Genomic DNA, 19,471 nt, shown 5'->3' on the forward strand with positions numbered 1-19,471 from the left:
TGTGAGAATTTTGTAGGGTGCCAAAATATTGTAACCCTACCTGAAGTTTAGGTACAGATAAAGTTGCTCCCCCCTCACAGTGGACTGGTCCATCCCTTCAGCATAAGGTGGTGCAGTGTAACCCAGGGGAAGAGGTTGGCCAAGGAGTTTGCTGTGAGGACAAGAAAGTCAGAAAACATCTTAAACTCAAGACAACTCCTTAAATGTGGTGCAGTGTAACCCAGCGGAAGAGGTTGGCCATGGCAAGGAGTTTGCTGTAAGGAGAAGGGAGTCAGAAAACATCTTAAACTCAAGACAATTCCTTAAGCGTAAGATAGTGTAGTGTAACCCAGGGAAAGGGGTTGGCTAATAAATTTGCTGAAAGGACAAGGAAGTAAGAAAACATCTTAAACTCAAGACAACTTCAACAAAAGATAGTGTAACCCAGCAAAAAGGGTTGGCAAAGGAGCTTGTTGTAAGGACATGGAAGTTAGAAAACGTCTTAAACTCAAGACAACTCCTTCAGCATTAAGACCAGGTAGTGTATCACAGGGAAAAGGCTGGCCAAGTGCTAGCTGCTGTATGGACGAGGAAGTAAGAAAACATCTAAAACTTAAAACACACAAGAGTTTTCCTTGCATTTTACATGACGGAACGTTTGAATAATTTACAAACATTATGAAGAAAAGTATAGAGACTGAATCATCAGGTGACATCATTTCTGAAACGTGTTCATTCATTATACTAGCTTGCCAATTTACAAATCATATTATGTTTATGACTTACCTGTACAATCTTTGTGGAGTGTGTTCTTCAGAAGAATCTTCTATGTTGAAGAAAGCCTCCACACAGTTCACTAGAGCACCAAGAGCACTTTCTTTGTCACCCTGAAATACAAGCAGAAAAAAAAGTCGACAGTGTATCAGAAGACAAAAAAAAGTTTCAGCTCTAAATTTGAAAGGTTAGGAATAGCTTTCTAGCTTCAAATACAGGCAAAATGATCAAATACTGTAAATGCATTTAAGTTTGCATTTTTTTATTTCATGGTAGGGAGAAAATGGAGTGTTCGCGGTGGTTTTAAGTTCGCATTTGAAACAAAAGTAGCGCTAAAGTCATAGGCCCAAAGTTTCTCGGTGGTTTTAAGTCCGCGCTGAAGAGTTTACCACGGAAAAAAGCGAACATAAAACCACTGCAAACATTTCTGCATTTACAGTAAATAAAATTACCTACAAGCAAGAGAACCACATACCGGTAAAAGGAAAATCTGATAATCATACTAGGAAAAAAATAAAAAACTGCACAAACCTGAGACAGGAGACACTTAGCTAGGGCTAGATGTACTTCTGCACTCTGTTCATGTCTTGAAGCAGCCTCTTGGAGAACCTGAAAATAGAGGTCAAGAAATAAGTGACCTTCATATTTGCTACAAACAAATGCATGGCTGTCTCGAGGACCTGTCCCTCTGTCATGGGATGGAAATTTGATTGTTGGGACGGAAATAAAATTTTTCTCTGTCCGTCAAAAAAAAAATGAAGACATAAAATTGATGAAAATATACTTTTGTAAGCTTAAAATCCTGGCAGATTCACTAACAAAAATTTAAAACAGGTCCGGGCTCCCAAACAACAAGTAGGACAGAATAAAATCTGCAGCTGGAGACATCCCTGCTTAGATGTACAAAAAAGAAACCAAAAACAAGCAAACTATACAGTATACTGATGAATATGAATCTATACTAACGTTGAGAGTGTCCTGACTGGTCCCATGTCTGGACTCCACATCGGCTAACAGCAGACACAGGGGCACAGAACCAGGACAGGCCTTCAGGAGTCTCTTACACACTCCTCGGGCAGAGCTAACCCTGTAAAAAAGAGAGACAAATTAAGCATGTAGACCATGGATAAGGCAAGGTAGGAGGCAAGCTTTTCATGCTGGCTTTCCTGAGGATGAACTTTCAAGAACTTTCCGACAAATTAGAGAGAATCAAGGAGTTAGCGAGCTTTGAATTCAGAAATTCCTTTGAATCCATCCTTAGAAAAGCCAGCTGCAAAAGCACTACTCATAATGGTTGTAATGTAGATCCCTGACGTCATATCATTCAATCATCAGTTGAGTAGCCGTCAGCACGGCGCGAGTTGCAAACAGCGAGAGATCCTAGAACTATGACGAAATTACATGTGTATGTGAAACAAGTAAGAACTTGACTTTGAGGTATATTTAGCATCTATTAGTATAGTAGGCTTTTCTACAATCTTAAGTGTAGCTTTCCTTCAAGAAGGAGTGCCATGTCTTAAGAAGATTCTTCTGAAGACATGGCACTCCTTCTTCAGAAGCACCATATCTTAAGTACAGTTGTGTAGTCAGTACTTACTTGTTGGAGACCCTCTCCATCAGTACCAGGTTCCTGTAGAGAGGTAAGCACACCAGGGTGTTCTCCTGGGCTGCCAGGGTCTTACTGGAACACGCTCGAAGCGCATCTGGAGGGAAAATATTTTGTAAATGTATCTTGGTGTGTGAAGCAAGCCTTCAACATGACAAGAAGGAGATATGTTTTGTACAGCATCATACAATATAATATTCAATGTGCAATGAAATTTGAGAGCTTATTTTTCATCAATCCCTTTAAGTTTAACAGAAGCTGAAACAAATTGAAACGAAAGGAACAAAGATGTGACAAATGACTTCAACTTTAAGCTTAAGTTACATCTTTTCATAAAAGTACCACAACTACCTTTATATGTGCTAAGACGCTATTCCATGCTGTTCACTCTCTCCAAGCCATCAAGAACAGTTCTCTAGACACAATTATCTCACGGTTTCAGCCCAGTCGAGGTCCCAGAAAAGGATGGGTGTTGTTAAATACTGTATTTTCTACAAATTCACCTTGGAAGTTGGATAGCAACCTGTCCAGAGGTGTAGCTACACCCCTCTCTTCACTCCAACCCAGTAGGAAGGGTTCCTTACACACAAGTCTCCCCGGGTTAGAGTCTGCTGGGTCACCAAAAATGGATAGGGAGAGACATAGGCGCTGTAAAATATGTAATTTTCTACAAACCTACCTTGAAAGTGAGATAGCAGACTGTCCCGTGGTGTAGTCACCCCCCTCTCTTCACTCCAACCCATTAGGAAGGGTTCCTTACATACAATCCTCCCAGGGTTTGAGTCTGCGGGGTCCCACATGTGTGCGGGGAGGGTGTGAAACTCCTGCAGGTTTATAAAACACAACCAGCACAGGACCCTGTCCTCAGGGGTCAGGTCACAGGTCAGGGGTTGTGGGGTGTCCTTGGTCTGCTTCAGGGCATCCTGAAGGTCAGGAAGAAAGTAAAAGAAAATAAAAGATTACAAAATGATTATTCTATTTGATGATAACACTGATAGATCTAACCACAAGCCAACTTTCATAACAACCATAGCTTTTTGAGTAATGTTGCTACATGTAAACAATTAACAAAAGCACACATTTTTTTTGGTTCGATAACCAGGCTGCACAATGATGGGTCGAAAGTGACATACAACTTCGTCCCCACAAAATTTACCTGAATCAAAAAATGTTAATAAACAACTCTGTACCTGTATCTGTATAGGCGGTAAAACCACCATTCGGCGTAACACACCAGCTTCGCAGGCATGCAGCGCGACGGCAGCTGGTCATACTACACAGCCTGTCACACCTAGTCTTTGCATATCTGACTGCATCCGTTCTTTAAAGCTATTAAGTGAGGATGCTCCTACAGTACTTGATGACAACGAATTCTATTCTACTATGGTTCCTCGGAAAATTATCATACGGACTTGAATATATTCACTCCTGTGAACCGCCTTTAACAGATAAAGATTCATTAGTAAAATCTACACAGTTAGTTACCTGTAGAATCTGTAATGCTCCGCTCCGTCGGCCGCTGACCACCCCCAGCTGACTCCTGAACAGGAGGGTCTCCAGGAGGGAGTGTGAGCGACTCTCCGCTTCTCCGGAGAACTCCGGGCTCCGCAGGAACTCCAGGATCTGGCAGCAGATGCTGTCTTTGGCCTCTATTGTGTCTTGCAGTGACAGGTACTGTCGGGTCGAAACATTGCCATGCAAGTTATTCTTGTTTGTAACATGTAGCTTAATATGTTTAAATTTTTGTTGTCTGAAGAAACAACACCTGCAGACCCCTGCTTTAAGGCTTTAAGGTTTTGAAGATGTTCAAATTCAGGTACTTTTCTATTAATGTTTAGGCCTGTATGGAGCTTAACTACATGTTTCAAAAGGAAGGTGGTATAAAATAAATTAGGGGTGTAGTAAGTCAAACCCAATAAGTTAGAATTTGGTGTCAGGATTAAGACTAGAATAGTCACATGCTACATTGTTCCTCATTGTCTGCCCGTCCGTTCATGTTACATGTACTTGCAATTAGCCTTCGGGCAAGAACTTGCAATAAACTTCATATAGATTTCAGAGTAAGACTAAGAGGCTAAATTCTAAAGCTTTAAAAGTATACACGATTGAACAGTTTGAAGATGTTGTGCCAAAACACCACAATAGAAAACAAACAAACAAACAAACAAACAAACAAGTTAACAACCATACCTTCCACCATATCCTGTAGGAGGGCGCGAACTCCACAGCCTGTTGGCACATCTCCAGGGCCTCCTCCTGCCCGGACCGCCGCGAGTACAGTTCCAGGTACTGCAGCCAGAGGGCCTCGCTGCACTGGTTAGCCTCCAGCCCTCGGGACAGCACGTTCAGGGCCTGGTCAAGCCGCGAGTTCTCGTCGCTGGAAAATTACACAGAATTCTTTAGTTACAGTAGACTAATTTAGTAATTCTTTATCAATTAAACTAAAACTAATAGTAATTGGGAACACCCATTCAATCTGCTGGTACTCAGATAGTTGAAAACAGCTAGAGGAATCTCCTACAGTACATGTAAATGCTGTAAATGGTGAGTCTTCTCTGTCACAACCAGTGGAAGATACATGTAGTTCTTTACTTAACCCAATTGAGATCCCTTTCATATTTCTCACCTCTGCTAAGTGCTGGTCTACTGTTCATTGTATGAAGATCTAGAGGAATTTTCAGGGTATAAATCTAAGCCAGCCCTGTGAATAAATACTGTCTTTTTTGTCACAAACTACAAAGTTCTTCAAGTGAGCTTAACCGGTTCAAGATGACTTTCACTAAAACAACTCACCTTGCTCCAGTCTTCAGGTACTTGTGAGCTAGCCCGATCCACAAGTCTGAGTTCTGAGGATCCTTCAGGGCGGCGGCCTCAAGACTCTCAAACGTCTCTCCTTCCGAAATAAAGTACCTGAACTCCAGGTCGTCAGAAGGAGGTGCATTTTTTCTCAAGACATCTGTTGAGAAAGATACAATAAAATTGTGAGAAAACTTTCATGCAAGTCTATGAAAATAAGCATTCATTTGTGGAATACATATACATGTGAGATGGCAGACTTTTCCCCATTACCCATACTGTTCCAGTCCTAGTAGAAAAATCACACACGCACACACACACAAACTCTCACACACACACACACACACACATACACACACACACAAACTCTCACACACACACACACACACACATACACACACACACAAACTCTCACACACGCACACACACACAAACTCTCACACACACACACACACACACATACACACACACACAAACTCTCACACACACACACACACACACATACACACACACACAAACTCTCACACACACACACACACACAAACACACAAACTATCTCTCACACACACACACATACACACACACACACACACACACACTCTCACACACACACACACACAATCTTTCTCTCACACACACACACACACACACACACACACACAAACTCTATCTCTCACACACACACACAAACACAAACACAAACTCTCACACACACAAACACACAAACTCTCACGCACACAAACAGACACACACAAACTCTCAAACAAGGTCTCCCTCTACTGCTGAAACATCCATGCAGCTTTAAATACTATAGCTAAAGAATTTGCTACGCACCTTTTCCAAACTTTCTGTCCTCCCCCTCCCCACTCTCCTCTTCCCTCAGTTCCCTCCTCCTGGCCTGTGCAGGTCTCCAGACGCGGGGGTGCAGGAAGGTGGTGTGGGGGGGGACGTGTTTGGCGTGCTCATTCACCTGGCTCACCAGTAGAAGGCACTGGTCGTTCTCCGACATCTTGTCTTTGTTTGGTGAACAGGTCTTCTCAACGAATGACACTGTGGGGAGGGGGGTACAGCAAAAACTCTTCTGATAAGTTTCCTACCATAAGTATAAATGAGCTTATTACCTTCGCCTAGAACTTAGTAGAAGGTTACATGACATATGTTTTCGTCAGTGTTCTAGTGTGTGTGAGTCCTTCTGTCAACACGATAACTCAAGAATGCCTGGGTGGATTGTCTTGATACTAGATATGTGGATAGGTCTTCTTGTTTTCTCAATGTATGTCACTATGAAGGGGATAGCACAATAGTCACTATCTTGTCTTTGTTTGGTTTGCTTCTCAACGAATGACACTGTGGGGAGGGGGGTACAAGAGAAACACTTTGGGGGTACATTGTCATGTTTGGTGAACAGCTCTTCTCTACATATGACACTGTGGGGGTTATAACAGAAGCACTAAATGCTATGTCTCCTATTACAAAATAAGTCGTTTCATCTACTTGACATATGCCACTGGAGGGTATAGCAGGAAAACACTTATCAGGTTCTGTTGTTATACCACTGGTACCAGTGGGACATGGTATATTAATTTTGTAATAACTGGTAAATGTAAGTACACACCTATAGCCTGTTGGCACTTGTCAGGTTCTGTTGTATCAGTGACCCCCACCAGTGGGAGATAGTAAGACAGCAGGTCCTGGTAAAGCTCATCTCCTGTCAACATGGCGTCTGCAAGGTGTTGCCTGGAGGAAGGAGATTGAACATGATCATAACACTGGAAGTTTCATATCAGTCAGGAGGGTCAAAAGATCAGTATGTTCATGTGATGTCAACAGTGTGTGTTCATTACCATAATATTGTTCTATTGCATATGACAACAGCACTCTACAGAGCGAAGCATACAAAAATTTCTTAGTTCCCATTTGCTAGTTGGGCAACCCTGGGTGTTCATGAAGCTGTTAAAAAATTTAAATTCTTTGTTCTTTATTTCACAGTTGGAAATACCCAGCAACTTGTGCAGGTAGACATTAGAAGAACCGCAGTTTCAACTTAACGTGCCGTGTTAGCTTGCATTTACAGGTGTTTAGAATGTTTTTGTGTACGCCTTCATACACAAACATGGTGGTAAATGGCCAAGGTGTATATTCTAATGTGCTGTGTAAAAGTTTGTATTGAATTTTGAATATAGTTCAGCTACATGTACCAGGGCTACCGGTAACCCTTTGTAATAGCCTTTTAAGGCTAGTTGGGTAGCCCTGGCTGTACTTTTCTACAGCCATATAAATCAAATCAAATCAAATCAAACCTAAAAAAAGTTATCTCACCATCTGCAGTCACCGTCATTGCAGGTGCCGGTCAGGTGGAACCTACAGACCACCTGCTGGGGGTTGACCTTGTGGTTGAAGGTCGCGGAGGTCAAGGGCAACTTGGACTTGGTTCTGAAGTAGGGGTTGAACCTGTATGACCTGAAGTTGAGCAGGCAGCTGCTGTAAGGTCGGAGGGGAAGGGGCAAAAGGTCGTCTGACTGGTCTGTGGGGCCGGAGGTCATGGGGTCGAACCTCAAGTCTAAGTCCTTGCAGATGGGTGTTTCTAAGACACTGAACTCCTTAAGGAATTGCACGTTGGAAGGACTGCATGTGGAGGGCAGCTTCTTTTCCTTCTCTGTCTGAAGACGTCTTAAAGTCTCCATTCCCTGTCCGGCAGGTAATCTCACATTCAACGTCTTCTCCTCAGAAGTAGCAGCACTTTCACTTTGAGCGTCTTGAGAACTTTCACTTTCTTGAGTTCTAGGTCTAAGACGTTCACTACTCCTTCTTCTTCTGTCAGGCGAAAGTAACTGTGGCTTCGTGCTAGGATTCAGTTCTAAAAGTGACTTTCTCCTTTTGCTTTTTTCCTCTGTTGCATGTTCTTTTTCTACCTCAACATTACTACTACTCGCCTTGGCGCTACCGCCATAAGAAAGACTAATCTTGTCTTGAGTATAGTCTACTACAGGTTGTAAGACGTTCGTCGGTTGAAGATTTTCTTTCCCAACTTCGACCTTGACAGCTTCCTTATCTACTCGAGGAGTCTTACTCTCCATCGCTTCTTTAAGTTGTCTTATTTTCTCGGCATACTCCCGCTCTAGTCTTTGTAGTCTTTCCTTCTCCAGAACTATAGACTGTGGACTCATCCTCTGCTGAGCAGTTCTTTGAGTTTTGGCTTTTTTGTTCGCTTTTTCTTCGGAAGGAAGAGGCTGTTTCCTCTTAAGGGTGACGGTGATTTCTTCTAGGTCTACGGAAGACGGGGATTTCCCTGCAGCGATCCTGGAAGAAAATGGAAATAACTTGTTTATTTTTCGTTGTAAGGAAACAAAAGTTCGTTTTTGGACCTTTGAATCCCAACTTCAAAGTAGCATGAAATATCTCTCTAACTAGTCTAAGGTACGTAGGTCTCAGATAGATTGAAAGTCGTTAATTTCCATTTCTCATCAAACCAAATTTTGGCCTCTATGACATCACTAGTATTTAATCCAGTTTCTCTTCTCTTCAAAATTTCTTTTGAAAATCAAGAAAAATAAAATCAGTTCATTGGCAGATGCCATCTACGCTAACAACCAGTTTGCATAAGAAAAAACTGTACCTAGCCTTGTTGAATCATTTTACTAGCTATTTCTGCATGGCCTGTTTCTGGTCTAATCTTTACTGTACTGTGATAGACTGGTACAAGAGTAAGCAGGCTTTAACACAGGCACTATTACAATGGTTGTATTTGTACTAGGGAAACCATACCTAGCCTTGTTGAGGCCCTCTACTAGCTGCCTCTGTGTGGCCTGTTTCCTGTCTAATCTCTGCTGTACTGTGATAGTCTGGTCATGCAGCCTCTTCACAAGGGCACGGCTTCCTGACAGGATCTTCTCTGCAGCCTGAAGTTGCTCCTAAAAAAAATCAAGCGTAACATTAGAAATATATCATATATGTAATGTAACATGTACTATCATCAGTATCAATACCTGTGTTATACATGTATGTCAAAAGATGAGAACTGTTTACAATTTGGGGGCCTTCAGATTTTCAAATATTACTTACAATGCCTCTGGCTGAGCATGCACTGTTTAAACTGCAAGCTGCCTTATACATGTACAGTGTAGCATTCAAGGGTCATATACACAAGGTTTTACAAAAATACAAGTTGATTTACATAATATACTGACCTAAAGCATGACTATTCTGTTTCTGATATATTTGATAAGTTACATGGGAAATATCAATTCTACAGTTCCAGAATCCATATCCATGCTAGAATTTTCCTTCTTACTCAAACAGTAAAAAACAACTTTGTTAACTCATTGATACACTATGTTGTGAACCTTCCCCTGACCTTTAGCTTCTGCACTTTGACCTGTGCTGCCCTGACTGTGCCCTCCTTGATGCTGACCTGACGGGAGAGTTCGGCTAGAAGTCGCTGATCTTTCCTTACTGAGTCACTGGGGAGGAAAACATAAGAGGTAAGGATAAAGGATTTAAGCTGAATTTAAAAAAAAGCTTCATTTGATGACATGCATTCCAGTTTCTAGACTGCATGATTAGAAAAAAAAAACGTCCAATTTTTTCTAAATATGAAAATTATTTCAAGGCCTCATCTAGTTCTGACAAATGCAATGAAGCATAGAGAGAAGTGTACTGCAGTCATTTTCAATTGATACATTGTTGTACATTTATATAAAACTCTATGCATGTAAATTCAGCAACAAGTTAAAATGCAAGTTAATCAAATTTTCCAATTTCTCAGTGTCGAAATCAAGGTGCCGAGAGTATCTTAATTCTAGAACAAAATCTTTTATAACAGATTTTAAAATGTATGTGGAGGAACATTGAGAAAATGGTGGCAAACATTATATTACTGCAACAGAATATTAAACCACCCACAATATGGTCTAACTTTCCTCCCCTTGAAGATATCTTATGGTCTCATTCCTGTGTTCCATTGGAATCAACGTTGAAATACGCAACTTTATGACTAAAAATCTAGAAAACAAAAAAAATGGAGTCGTTGTACTTTCTGTTGGAAGCACACATGTTCGTCATGCAGCAAAAAAAGATTCACCCAAAACTAACCGTGGCAACGATATTTATCGCATTTCAAACTGCAAGTACCCACTAACCGCACGAGGCCGCTGTTGTACCGCCAGCGCCGACCGCAGCACTCATAGAAAAATGCGTATCGCTCGTATCCTATCGCTCGAATGACGAAACTTTCCAACCCAATCCTGACAGTTATAAACAAGCTTTCATCTCAAATTCTTCTTATATCAGGTCGGGCCGATAAAAGGCAATTTATGATCCACCTAAACACACGCCTCTTATGCCCGGTTGTTTTTGGACGGATTCTTTGCGGAGTAACACAGGAATGAGACCTTATACCTGTGTTTCTCCACTCTCCCCTCCCACTCTGCAGCATTCTTCTCCAGGAGACGTTGTCGTAACTCTTCTTCCTTAGAAAAGTCTTCCCCCTTCTCCGTCTTAACGTCCCCGGACTCCGACTCATCGATCTTGGTAAGACTTCCGTCTTTAAGTTGTGGTTTGTCTTGAAGTGTTTGTCCTTCCTGTGTCGTTGTGTCTGTGAGAGGAGCGTCGTCTTCTCCAGTCTCGACTTCAGACACAGAAGGAGAAGCAGCAGCACTTGAGGGCTGGGAGCCTAACGGGGAGTAAATGTGGTAAGCTTTTTGATCTACAAATTAGAAAAGAACAAAGTTTTCCCCTGAAAAGTAACTCCATTTGTTGGACTGGTCAATTTCTAGACTAAGTTCAATTTCTACCATTAATTCCATAATCAATATCATCATGTAGAAGAAAGATAATGTATGAAAATTTGAAATAAACACAATCATCATTAAACCTGCTGTTGAGATTCTGTAGAATTTCATATTGTAGCTGACATATTGAATCTGGTGAAAAATGCACCAAAAACTCAGAGTCAAGATTAGTCAAGGTTAAGACATTAAAACTTATTCACCTTCAAGACGACTCCTCTCCCTCCTTGCAATCTCCTCTTTGAGTCTGCGATACTCCTGCTGTTTCTCAAGGTCAAGTTTAATCAGTGCTTCAGGAGTCTTAGGTACAGGTGCCATCTTCTGGGGAGGGGGACTGGGCTTAGCCTTAGCAGCCTGGAAAAAAACACAAATTATTCATCACTGTTAACTAGCTATATAACCCCGTAACTTATCCAAACTTTACCAGAGCTTTAGAAGTCTTAGGAACGGGTGAGGTTTTCTGGGGAGGTGGACAAGCCTGGAACAACATTGAGCGTAAATTGCAGACATATGAGACATACCTAATCAAATAGTTCGTGACAATATCACATTGAATGAAAGTCACTTTTCCTAACATGTAGACGTTCATTGTGACTATAAAGAAATGGAGAGAAATGGGGCATTCTCAGACTCATAAATACTACATTTTTAGTTTTGGCACTGGAAACAATCAAAGGTTGATACAAAAAAAAAAAATTATGATCCACCAAATTTGTAACAAAAATACATCTTAAGTTTATAAAACAAATACAACTTTTCACTCTGTTTGCTGCTATATGTACTACAATGTTTTCAGAGGCTGTTATCAAATTCTCTGAACTTTACAGAAAGTATTTAAAGTGAGAAATATATTCACAATATCAACAAAAGTGCTACGTTTTTTGATATTTCAATCTTACATCAGCATCTCTCCTGGCAGCCTTCAGCATGTCGTCGAGCCACGAGGATCCGGCAGGCTTCGCCCCCTCATCCTCATCACTCTCGTCAGAGTCCTCGCCCAGGTTGATCACCACAGGGCCGTGCACTGGGATCTGGAACAGATATGTACATTAACACTGATAGTAAGATACTCAGATATTGTTGAGGGAAGCTAAGTTAAAGTCCTTCCCGCACCAGACGGTGCATAGGGTGGCGCCTATCTCCATTTCAGTAGCCCTAGGGCCACACAACTTTGTGCAATCACTACAACAGGGGGCTAGTCCACTGGTAGTGTTGTGTGTTCAACTGCCATACTCTTTTCAAATGCTGAGTTCTAAGCAGAGAAAGCTAATAGAAAGCCGTGTGTGTACACCATTTCTAAAGTTTTTGGTATGACTCTGCCAGGATTGAAAGGGGCCCAAAATCTAAACATCTACTAAATTAGTAATACATGTAAGTCAAGACCTAACCACATACCAAATTTCATAACAATCAATCCATACATTTGTAGTTTTTTACATTATACAGTAAAACTACAAATACTGTTAAAACTAGAGTTCGGAGACCTCATATCTCCATCAAATACCATTGTTATGCAACTATCTTCCACATTTGCATAATCTTTGCTTGATAATGTACACCTTTGATTAGACAGACACACACAAACAGACACACTCAAAACAATATTTCATTTTTCATGGGGATAATAACCTGTTAGTAGTGTTACACTAACCATGGGTATCGTCTGTTGCAGCCTGGGTGGCTGCTGCCTCCTGACTGTATAACTGGAGGGCTGTGTCTGCTGGGGGTCTCGGCTGGGGGAGTTTCCTTCAAACGGTGACCCTTCTCTGGGGCTGGATGTCTTAAGAAACATCACAACATCCTTAAGAGATTTGGAAATACACTGAGAAGTCAGAAAAGGCTTCTTAACTTTAAAGCAAATTACAGTCAAACCTGTACAAGTGACCACCTCTACCTAAGGATCATAGTCCATAGTGACCAAATGTCCATGTTGACCAGATTTTATCGGTTACATGTACCTAAATGGTATTCTTGGGCAGGTTTACATGTACATGTGTGCCTCAAAAACTGTTAACGTTATTAATACAAAATGAAAATAATCAACAAAAAAGTAAAATATTTCTTTTGACATGTGAAACTTTATGATTTCTTTGTTCCACAACCACAACTCTTGTTTCAACAACTGCTGAGAGTTCTTAAAAAGATAGAGTTATAGATTTTACGTCTATCTTAGTAATATGATACACAAGATGACAGTTATTCAAGCGACTGGACAGATCTGGAAAATCTTAAGTCTTCTCACCTCCTTGAGAGCCCTTCTGCTGACCAGGGACTTGAAGACCTCCCCTCTCAGAGCCTCTAAGTCTTCATCATCATCGTCTTCCTCTTCATCCTGGTCCTCACCTATCAGATCAGTAGGCTGAGAAAAAGACAGAAAGACATACATTTGTATGTAATGTCTAATAACAATCCTGCCAGGTTACATAGAGATCTCCAATGCACAAATTGACAAAGTTCGCTACTTTGAGGAGATTTTGAGATGTTCTCTGTCTCTTTTTCAACCTGGTAATGTTGTCTTGGAGCTCTCATCACGTGACAAGAGACAGTTACTTATATACAGACTTAAGATAGTGACGTCTCCTGTCCTTGTTTAAGATTGCCATTTTATTCATCTATTGCATGTACAACTACATATCTTACCTCAGGCGGAGGGGGTACTTCAGGGGGTGCCTCCAGCGGGAGGGGGGTACCGTATGTGTTTCCTTATCTATTGTTTGTATATCTTACCTCAGGCGGAGGGGGTACTTCAGGGGGTGCCTCCAGCGGGAGGGGGGGCACGAAGGGCAGGTCAGGGGGGAGGCCTGGGAACAGGAACGTCTCCTTCTTCAGAACACCTTCTGACAGGAAGGAACAAAATATATACATGTTAAAGGCACCAATTTTAGGACCTTGGCATCAAAGTTAGAAATATTCTCCAGAACAAGATATTCCACGTATGACAAGTTCTTTATAGTATTTAGATGCAATAAATACCAACGGACAAGTCTTCTTGAAAAAAAGATGCCAGATGGCATCTGAAACGTCTGTTTGAAAGTCGTAAAGATATCAACTTTCTGCTTTGACCTAATGTTACATAAAGACGCTTCAAGACTTCTTGCACAAGACAGTTAGTAAGAAACAACTACCTGAAGACCAAGAAAGTTTTTAAGACATGACTACTTAGAGCAAGAAAGTTTGTGACTACCTGGAGACTCGTCATTACTGTCCACATCCATGGAGACCTCCTCATAGTTATCCAGCAGCTCCGTAGGGAGGGGGGCGGCGGGGGAAGGTCGCGCAGAGGTCGCGCTCTCTGCAGAACGGGAGCGCCGCCGACGCTCTTCCTCCTGTTTCGGCTGGGAGAGTAACAGTTACAATTGTTTTTGTTATTGGGTGAGCCAACTACTCTCTCTTTGCAGCCAGGGGATGAATTGCAAGGAGCTTAAAATTGGTGGGGATAAATCGTAAAGATCTGCACTAAGACAGTAGTTGCCCCAGTAGTGGCCATAAGCCACAAGTTATCATTGTCATGTTACCTTAACATTTTTGACATGTTAGCTACTTTTTAAAACATACCATTTACTTAATGGAAAAACCAGAATTCAGTAACTTGGGTTGCAGGAGTTCTTTTCAAATTAACAAACCATTTCTCTCTCTCTAAAACTATCCAATCTCTATCTAAGTGTCATTCTTTCCCTTAAAGAGTGGAAAAAAAGTATACTTGCATCACTTACATGAGGACTGCCATCCCGAGCCTCCGTCACAAACTCCATGAAGCGTTTGTACTGCTCGGCGTGGTTACCAAGGTTACGGATCCTGGCCGCCTCCGTCCTGCGGGTCCTCTCCCGTTCCTCCTCCCCTTCCTTCCACTTCTGCATCAGTCGGATCTCATCTCGCTTCCGCTTGCTTGGCCGCCCACGCTTACGCTTCGACTGACGCCTGTTAAAAGCAATGTAAGGCCATGTTGATTTGATTATATGGATGACACCCACGCGAGCATCAATTTTCTTCCGTTTTCAAAAAAAAGAAAAGGTTTTCGGCCATCCTGTAAATTGCACAAAGCAATTCCAAGTCAATTCCAAAGTCAAAGAAGAAGATGTGAAAGAACAAAAATGAAGAATCAATCATTCGTATGCTACACTGTGTGTTTAGGTTTGTTCATCCTTCCTAACCCCGTAGATTTCATAATGAAGGCAACTCTTTTTTTTCATTCGCTCGTTTGCATCAGTTTTGGGGTCCCCAGAGGATGTCATCCATATAATCATTCGGATAATAGGTTAAAGTCTATGGCACCTCCCCATTGCTCATTCCTTGTCAAAATTTGGGTCCAATTTTTGTGTTGGAAATTACAGTAATTAAAATTTGCATCAGAATGACTTTTTTCAACACAGATGAAGTACACACGTATTAAACAAACTCTTATGTGTTGCTACTCATGAGTCTGTGGGGAAGTATGTGCAGCTTATCATTTTACTTACAGTTTCAAACATATGAATTCTTATAATCACATATCAACTACCATATATAAATACAGTTCAAATGGTTAGAAATGACGTTGATACCTGTTCATGTTGAAGGGTGAGGTTGTGAGTTGGCGTGGCGGTACGGCGGCGGGTTTGGACTGGTCAGACTTCCTGGCACTGCTCTTTGTCACATCTGTGGGAGTAGAAGAATCATTAAATTCATCCCATTTTAGACTTTTAATCTCTAGAAAAGATCAACAGAGAAGACAGTCAAACACAGCAATTGTATCTCCACTTTATGGACTTTTGAAAACAAAACTTGGAGTGAGATGAGTAAAAAGGCTGGTTCTACCAGCTGAACAACAGAGAACAGGGCTCGAAATAGTGGGTGCATGTGCACCCAGTGCACCCAAAATTGGAGCTGTGCACCTAATTTTTGACTGTGGGTGCACTGGTGCACCTAGATATTTTTGTAGCCTATAGTACACTAGTATACTATTGTACACTACTAGTATACTATTGTACACTAGTATACAGAATATGCTTGAAATGTAACTATAAAAAACAGCATGATAACTTTTTGCTGTACTTTATTTAATGTATTATTTGTTTGAAATTTCAAAGTTAGCTATAGAATTACAGATTGAAGTTCTTAAGAAAGGCAGCAGCGTTAAACTGTAATTATGTTCTGAAGAACATTCAACTTTATTTCATCTGGTGCACCCAAAATTCTTTCTGTGCACCCAATTTTTTGAGTTGGGTGCACCAGTGCACCTATTCCCAAAGATGAATTTCGAGCCCTGGAGAAACAGTCAAAGGTGCCAAAGAAAACCACTCAGGGCCAGTCAGGGGACCGTTAAGATGTGGTTTATATGGACAGGTGATTTATCTAGACAAGATTCTGGATGCTTGTGTTAAATGGAAAAACTATCTAAGGGACCACCAAAAAGTGCTCACATTGGGAAGACATTTTTAATTAGAGGTGGGCACTTGTATTTGTGAAGAGTTATGTTAACTCACTTTTCTTGGGTAGACTATCGGTGGTGACCTTGTCCTGCTCCAGTTTCAAGGTCGTGTCCTTCCCCTCTGGCGATGGTTCCTTCCCGCTGTCGACCTCCGCCTGCCCGTCTTCCGAGTCGGTTTTGTCCCTCCGAGCCTTCGCCGCCGACTCCAGTGCGATCAGCCTCAGCTGCAGCTCCATCAGCTCCTCATCATCTTCATCCTCTCCCTCCTGTAACCACGGCAACAGATGAGTTAGGTAACCACGGCAACAGGGGTCAGATTACATCACCCTAACCCTAACACAAAACTCCATCAACTCCTCATCATCCTCATCTTTACCTTCTCCTGCCTGTAACCATGGCAATGGGAGACGAGTCAAATAACCATTGCAACAGGAGATGGGTCATGTGACAACAGGAGAGGGGTCAGGTAACCTTGGCAGCAGATGGGTTAGGTAACCATGGCAACAGATGGGTAAGGTAACCATGGCAACAGGAGAGGGGTCAGGTAACCATGGCAACAGATGGGTTAGGTAACCATGGCAAAAGGTATCAGATTACCATAGCAACAATGATTAAGATTATCTAAAAGTGAATCACACTGGATTGAACTTCTTGCCTACCTTTTTCTCCTTTGGTGTGTCTGCTTCTTGCTTGGGTTCAGATTTGGAGCTTGCCTTGCTGGATCCTGACTTTGACCTTGATCTTGACCTGCCCTTGGCCTTTGACTCCTGACCTTCGCCCCTAGGGCTGGTGTCCCTGGAGGTTTTCTCTTCACGAGTGTATTTGTCCAAGTCCCACTCCCGGATCCCCATCTTCTCTAGCTTCTCCTTCCTGTCAATCAATCAACCAACCAACCAATCAATCAATCAATCAATCAATCAATCAACTGACATAATCAAACAATGTCAACAGGTCCATTCATTAACAGACCTTGTAGTACTTGGTTCAATTGTCCATGTTCCATAGAACTATTATTACTCTGAATAACATGAAAAGCATACATCCCCAGAAATATTTTGATTGGTTGCAGTTTTTTTCATTTTTCATACTCAAACCAACACAATGAAAACAGTTTCATTTTGTGTCACTTCACTTACTCTCTCCCATAGCTTAGTCAGCCGTAGGGGTAGCATATCGTTCAGTAATGGTTCTGTACTGCTGTCATTTACGAGCCTGTAAATGTGATGTTACCTTTCTATCTCCTCGAGCTGTGAGCGAATGCGTCTGTAGTTCTGCAGCAAGTCACTGTACTGTTCTCCTGTGTCCTGCTGCTGGTCTTGTCTGCGCAGCGGACCTTCGTTAGAAAGCGATAATGATGACATGGAGGTCATCGTCATGCCGACGTCTCGGGGTGTCGCTGACAGGCCCATGACGGGTTTGTTGGGTCCGAAGTATTTCTTCATCCAGGGCAGCCAGGGTTCTGCCTCCTGTAGGGGATGGTCTGGTCGGTTCCGCAGGCCTTCGGGAACAGTCAAGGATAAAAACATACGAGGAATAGAACAGGATTTTTTTTTTATACCTTCAAACATTCATGGTGGTTTTTCTTTTCGCATTGTTCACCATGATCTCTCCCCAGCAAAGTCATGAATAGGTCTCCTTTGCTACAGGATTGTTCCAATGGCTATCAGGCCTTGTTCTTTTCTTATATACAGAGTAGCAGTCTTTAATTCAAAAAGCACTTCAAGATTTACAACAATTGTAAACAGAGTATGAATCTACATGTATCTTCTCTGTCTCAGCTTTTCTCTATCTAGGTCCAATCTATGTCTAATATAGTAATAAGAACATCTTTGAGTACATCATTCCCTTTTAAGCTTTTCCTCCAAAGAGTTTTTCAAGGATACGTGAGCTCCTTCTTGTTCCTTCTCTGGGTTCCCTGGGTTCTCTTGGAGGTTCAAAGTTCTTCTGGCCGCCTCGACCGCCGCGCTGCATCCCGCGACCTCTGCCGCGACCCCGGAACCCCTTCCCTCGACCCATGTGGTGGGGAGGGGGAGGGCTGGAAAATAGAGAAGCTCGGTAATTAGAAAACGTCTTCCACCCCCATTCCATCTGCTTGGACTTGGAGATCTGTGTTCAAGAATTCAAAACCATTGTTGTGGAACTCTTTATCATCACACACAGCAGGGTGCCTTCCTATCACTATCATCATTTACACAACAATCAACAGGAACTGTTCTTTGCAATTATCTACATTCTTTCTATGTATATCCACTGCTTGAACTCACCATATACTAGTGGCAACAACACTCTGTTTCCATGTTTTCATGTGTAACAATGTGACACAGTCCTTCATTCCTTCACTATTCATCTATCTGTTCCCTCCATCTCAAGTCAGAACTTACATAGAGTGATTTTTCTGAATTTACTTTTGTGTGTGTTTATACTTGTAGTAGAAGACCTGGCGAAAGTTCCCGTATTTTTATCCTGTCTCAAAATTATTCAAAAAAATGTATTACAGAGAAATTCCTCCATTAATCAGTTCCAGATGGAGCATGTTGTAACACCTACCCGAGGTTCCCTCCGAGGTTCATGGCTCCGTGGAAGCTCACACCCTCGGGCCCGAACCCTCGGCCCCTCCGGCTGAGCAGCTCGCGGAAGCGCCACTCCCCGGGCGGGTCGGGCGCGTTCCTCGGCGGGTGGAAGCCCGTGTCCCCGCGGGGCCCGTGCGGGTCGTACCGCTGTCGGAAATCCACACGGAGCGGGCCCGGGGCGGGGGGGAAGTCGTCAGGAGGGGGACCGAAACCGTCACGGCGCACATTCCCGAGGAAAGACACCGTTCTCTCGACATTTTCATCATCGTCATCAATCTCACCTTCTTCTAGAACTTCTCCTTCTTCTATAGACGAGCCCTTGTCGTCTTCTAAGTCCATTTTGGGGACGAAATTACGGAAAAAATATCACAAAGTTCTGAGTGTCCGTCCTTCCATTTTTCTCACGATGATCGCCTTATTCTCGTGTATCCTCGCGAGAGCTGACTAATCGGCGAGATTTACAAGGTCATCAACTTTTAGGGGACAAACCGTTTGTAGTTTTTACAGAAGTGACTTCTTACTCTTGCAATATCAGTAAACTTTTAAATATCTA

The 19,471-nt window shown here is 42.2% G+C and overlaps 1 protein-coding gene across 1 annotated transcript; it reads right to left on the bottom strand.

The window, feature by feature from the left end:
• Positions 1 to 36: 36 nt before the first annotated feature.
• LOC136421508 (zinc finger C3H1 domain-containing protein-like) lies at positions 37 to 19,352 on the bottom strand. Its single transcript, XM_066408836.1, has 28 exons — positions 18,896 to 19,352; positions 18,232 to 18,383; positions 17,579 to 17,846; positions 17,008 to 17,218; positions 16,404 to 16,614; positions 15,483 to 15,576; positions 14,655 to 14,859; positions 14,126 to 14,276; positions 13,669 to 13,778; positions 13,184 to 13,300; positions 12,593 to 12,721; positions 11,841 to 11,972; positions 11,145 to 11,295; positions 10,553 to 10,826; positions 9,510 to 9,615; positions 8,921 to 9,066; positions 7,475 to 8,455; positions 6,771 to 6,892; positions 5,990 to 6,205; positions 5,153 to 5,315; positions 4,550 to 4,736; positions 3,845 to 4,033; positions 3,039 to 3,282; positions 2,351 to 2,456; positions 1,720 to 1,840; positions 1,285 to 1,362; positions 766 to 866; positions 37 to 151 (listed from the first exon to the last, which is right to left on the bottom strand). The coding sequence occupies exons 1-28, from the start codon at positions 19,255 to 19,257 to the stop codon at positions 37 to 39; spliced, it is 5,442 nt and encodes a 1,813-aa protein (XP_066264933.1). The 5' UTR covers positions 19,258 to 19,352.
• Between the last annotated feature and the right edge of the window lie 119 nt (positions 19,353 to 19,471).

This window comes from Branchiostoma lanceolatum, chromosome 16 (genome assembly GCF_035083965.1).
Source record: "Branchiostoma lanceolatum isolate klBraLanc5 chromosome 16, klBraLanc5.hap2, whole genome shotgun sequence".
Taxonomy (NCBI): Eukaryota; Metazoa; Chordata; class Leptocardii; order Amphioxiformes; family Branchiostomatidae; genus Branchiostoma; species Branchiostoma lanceolatum.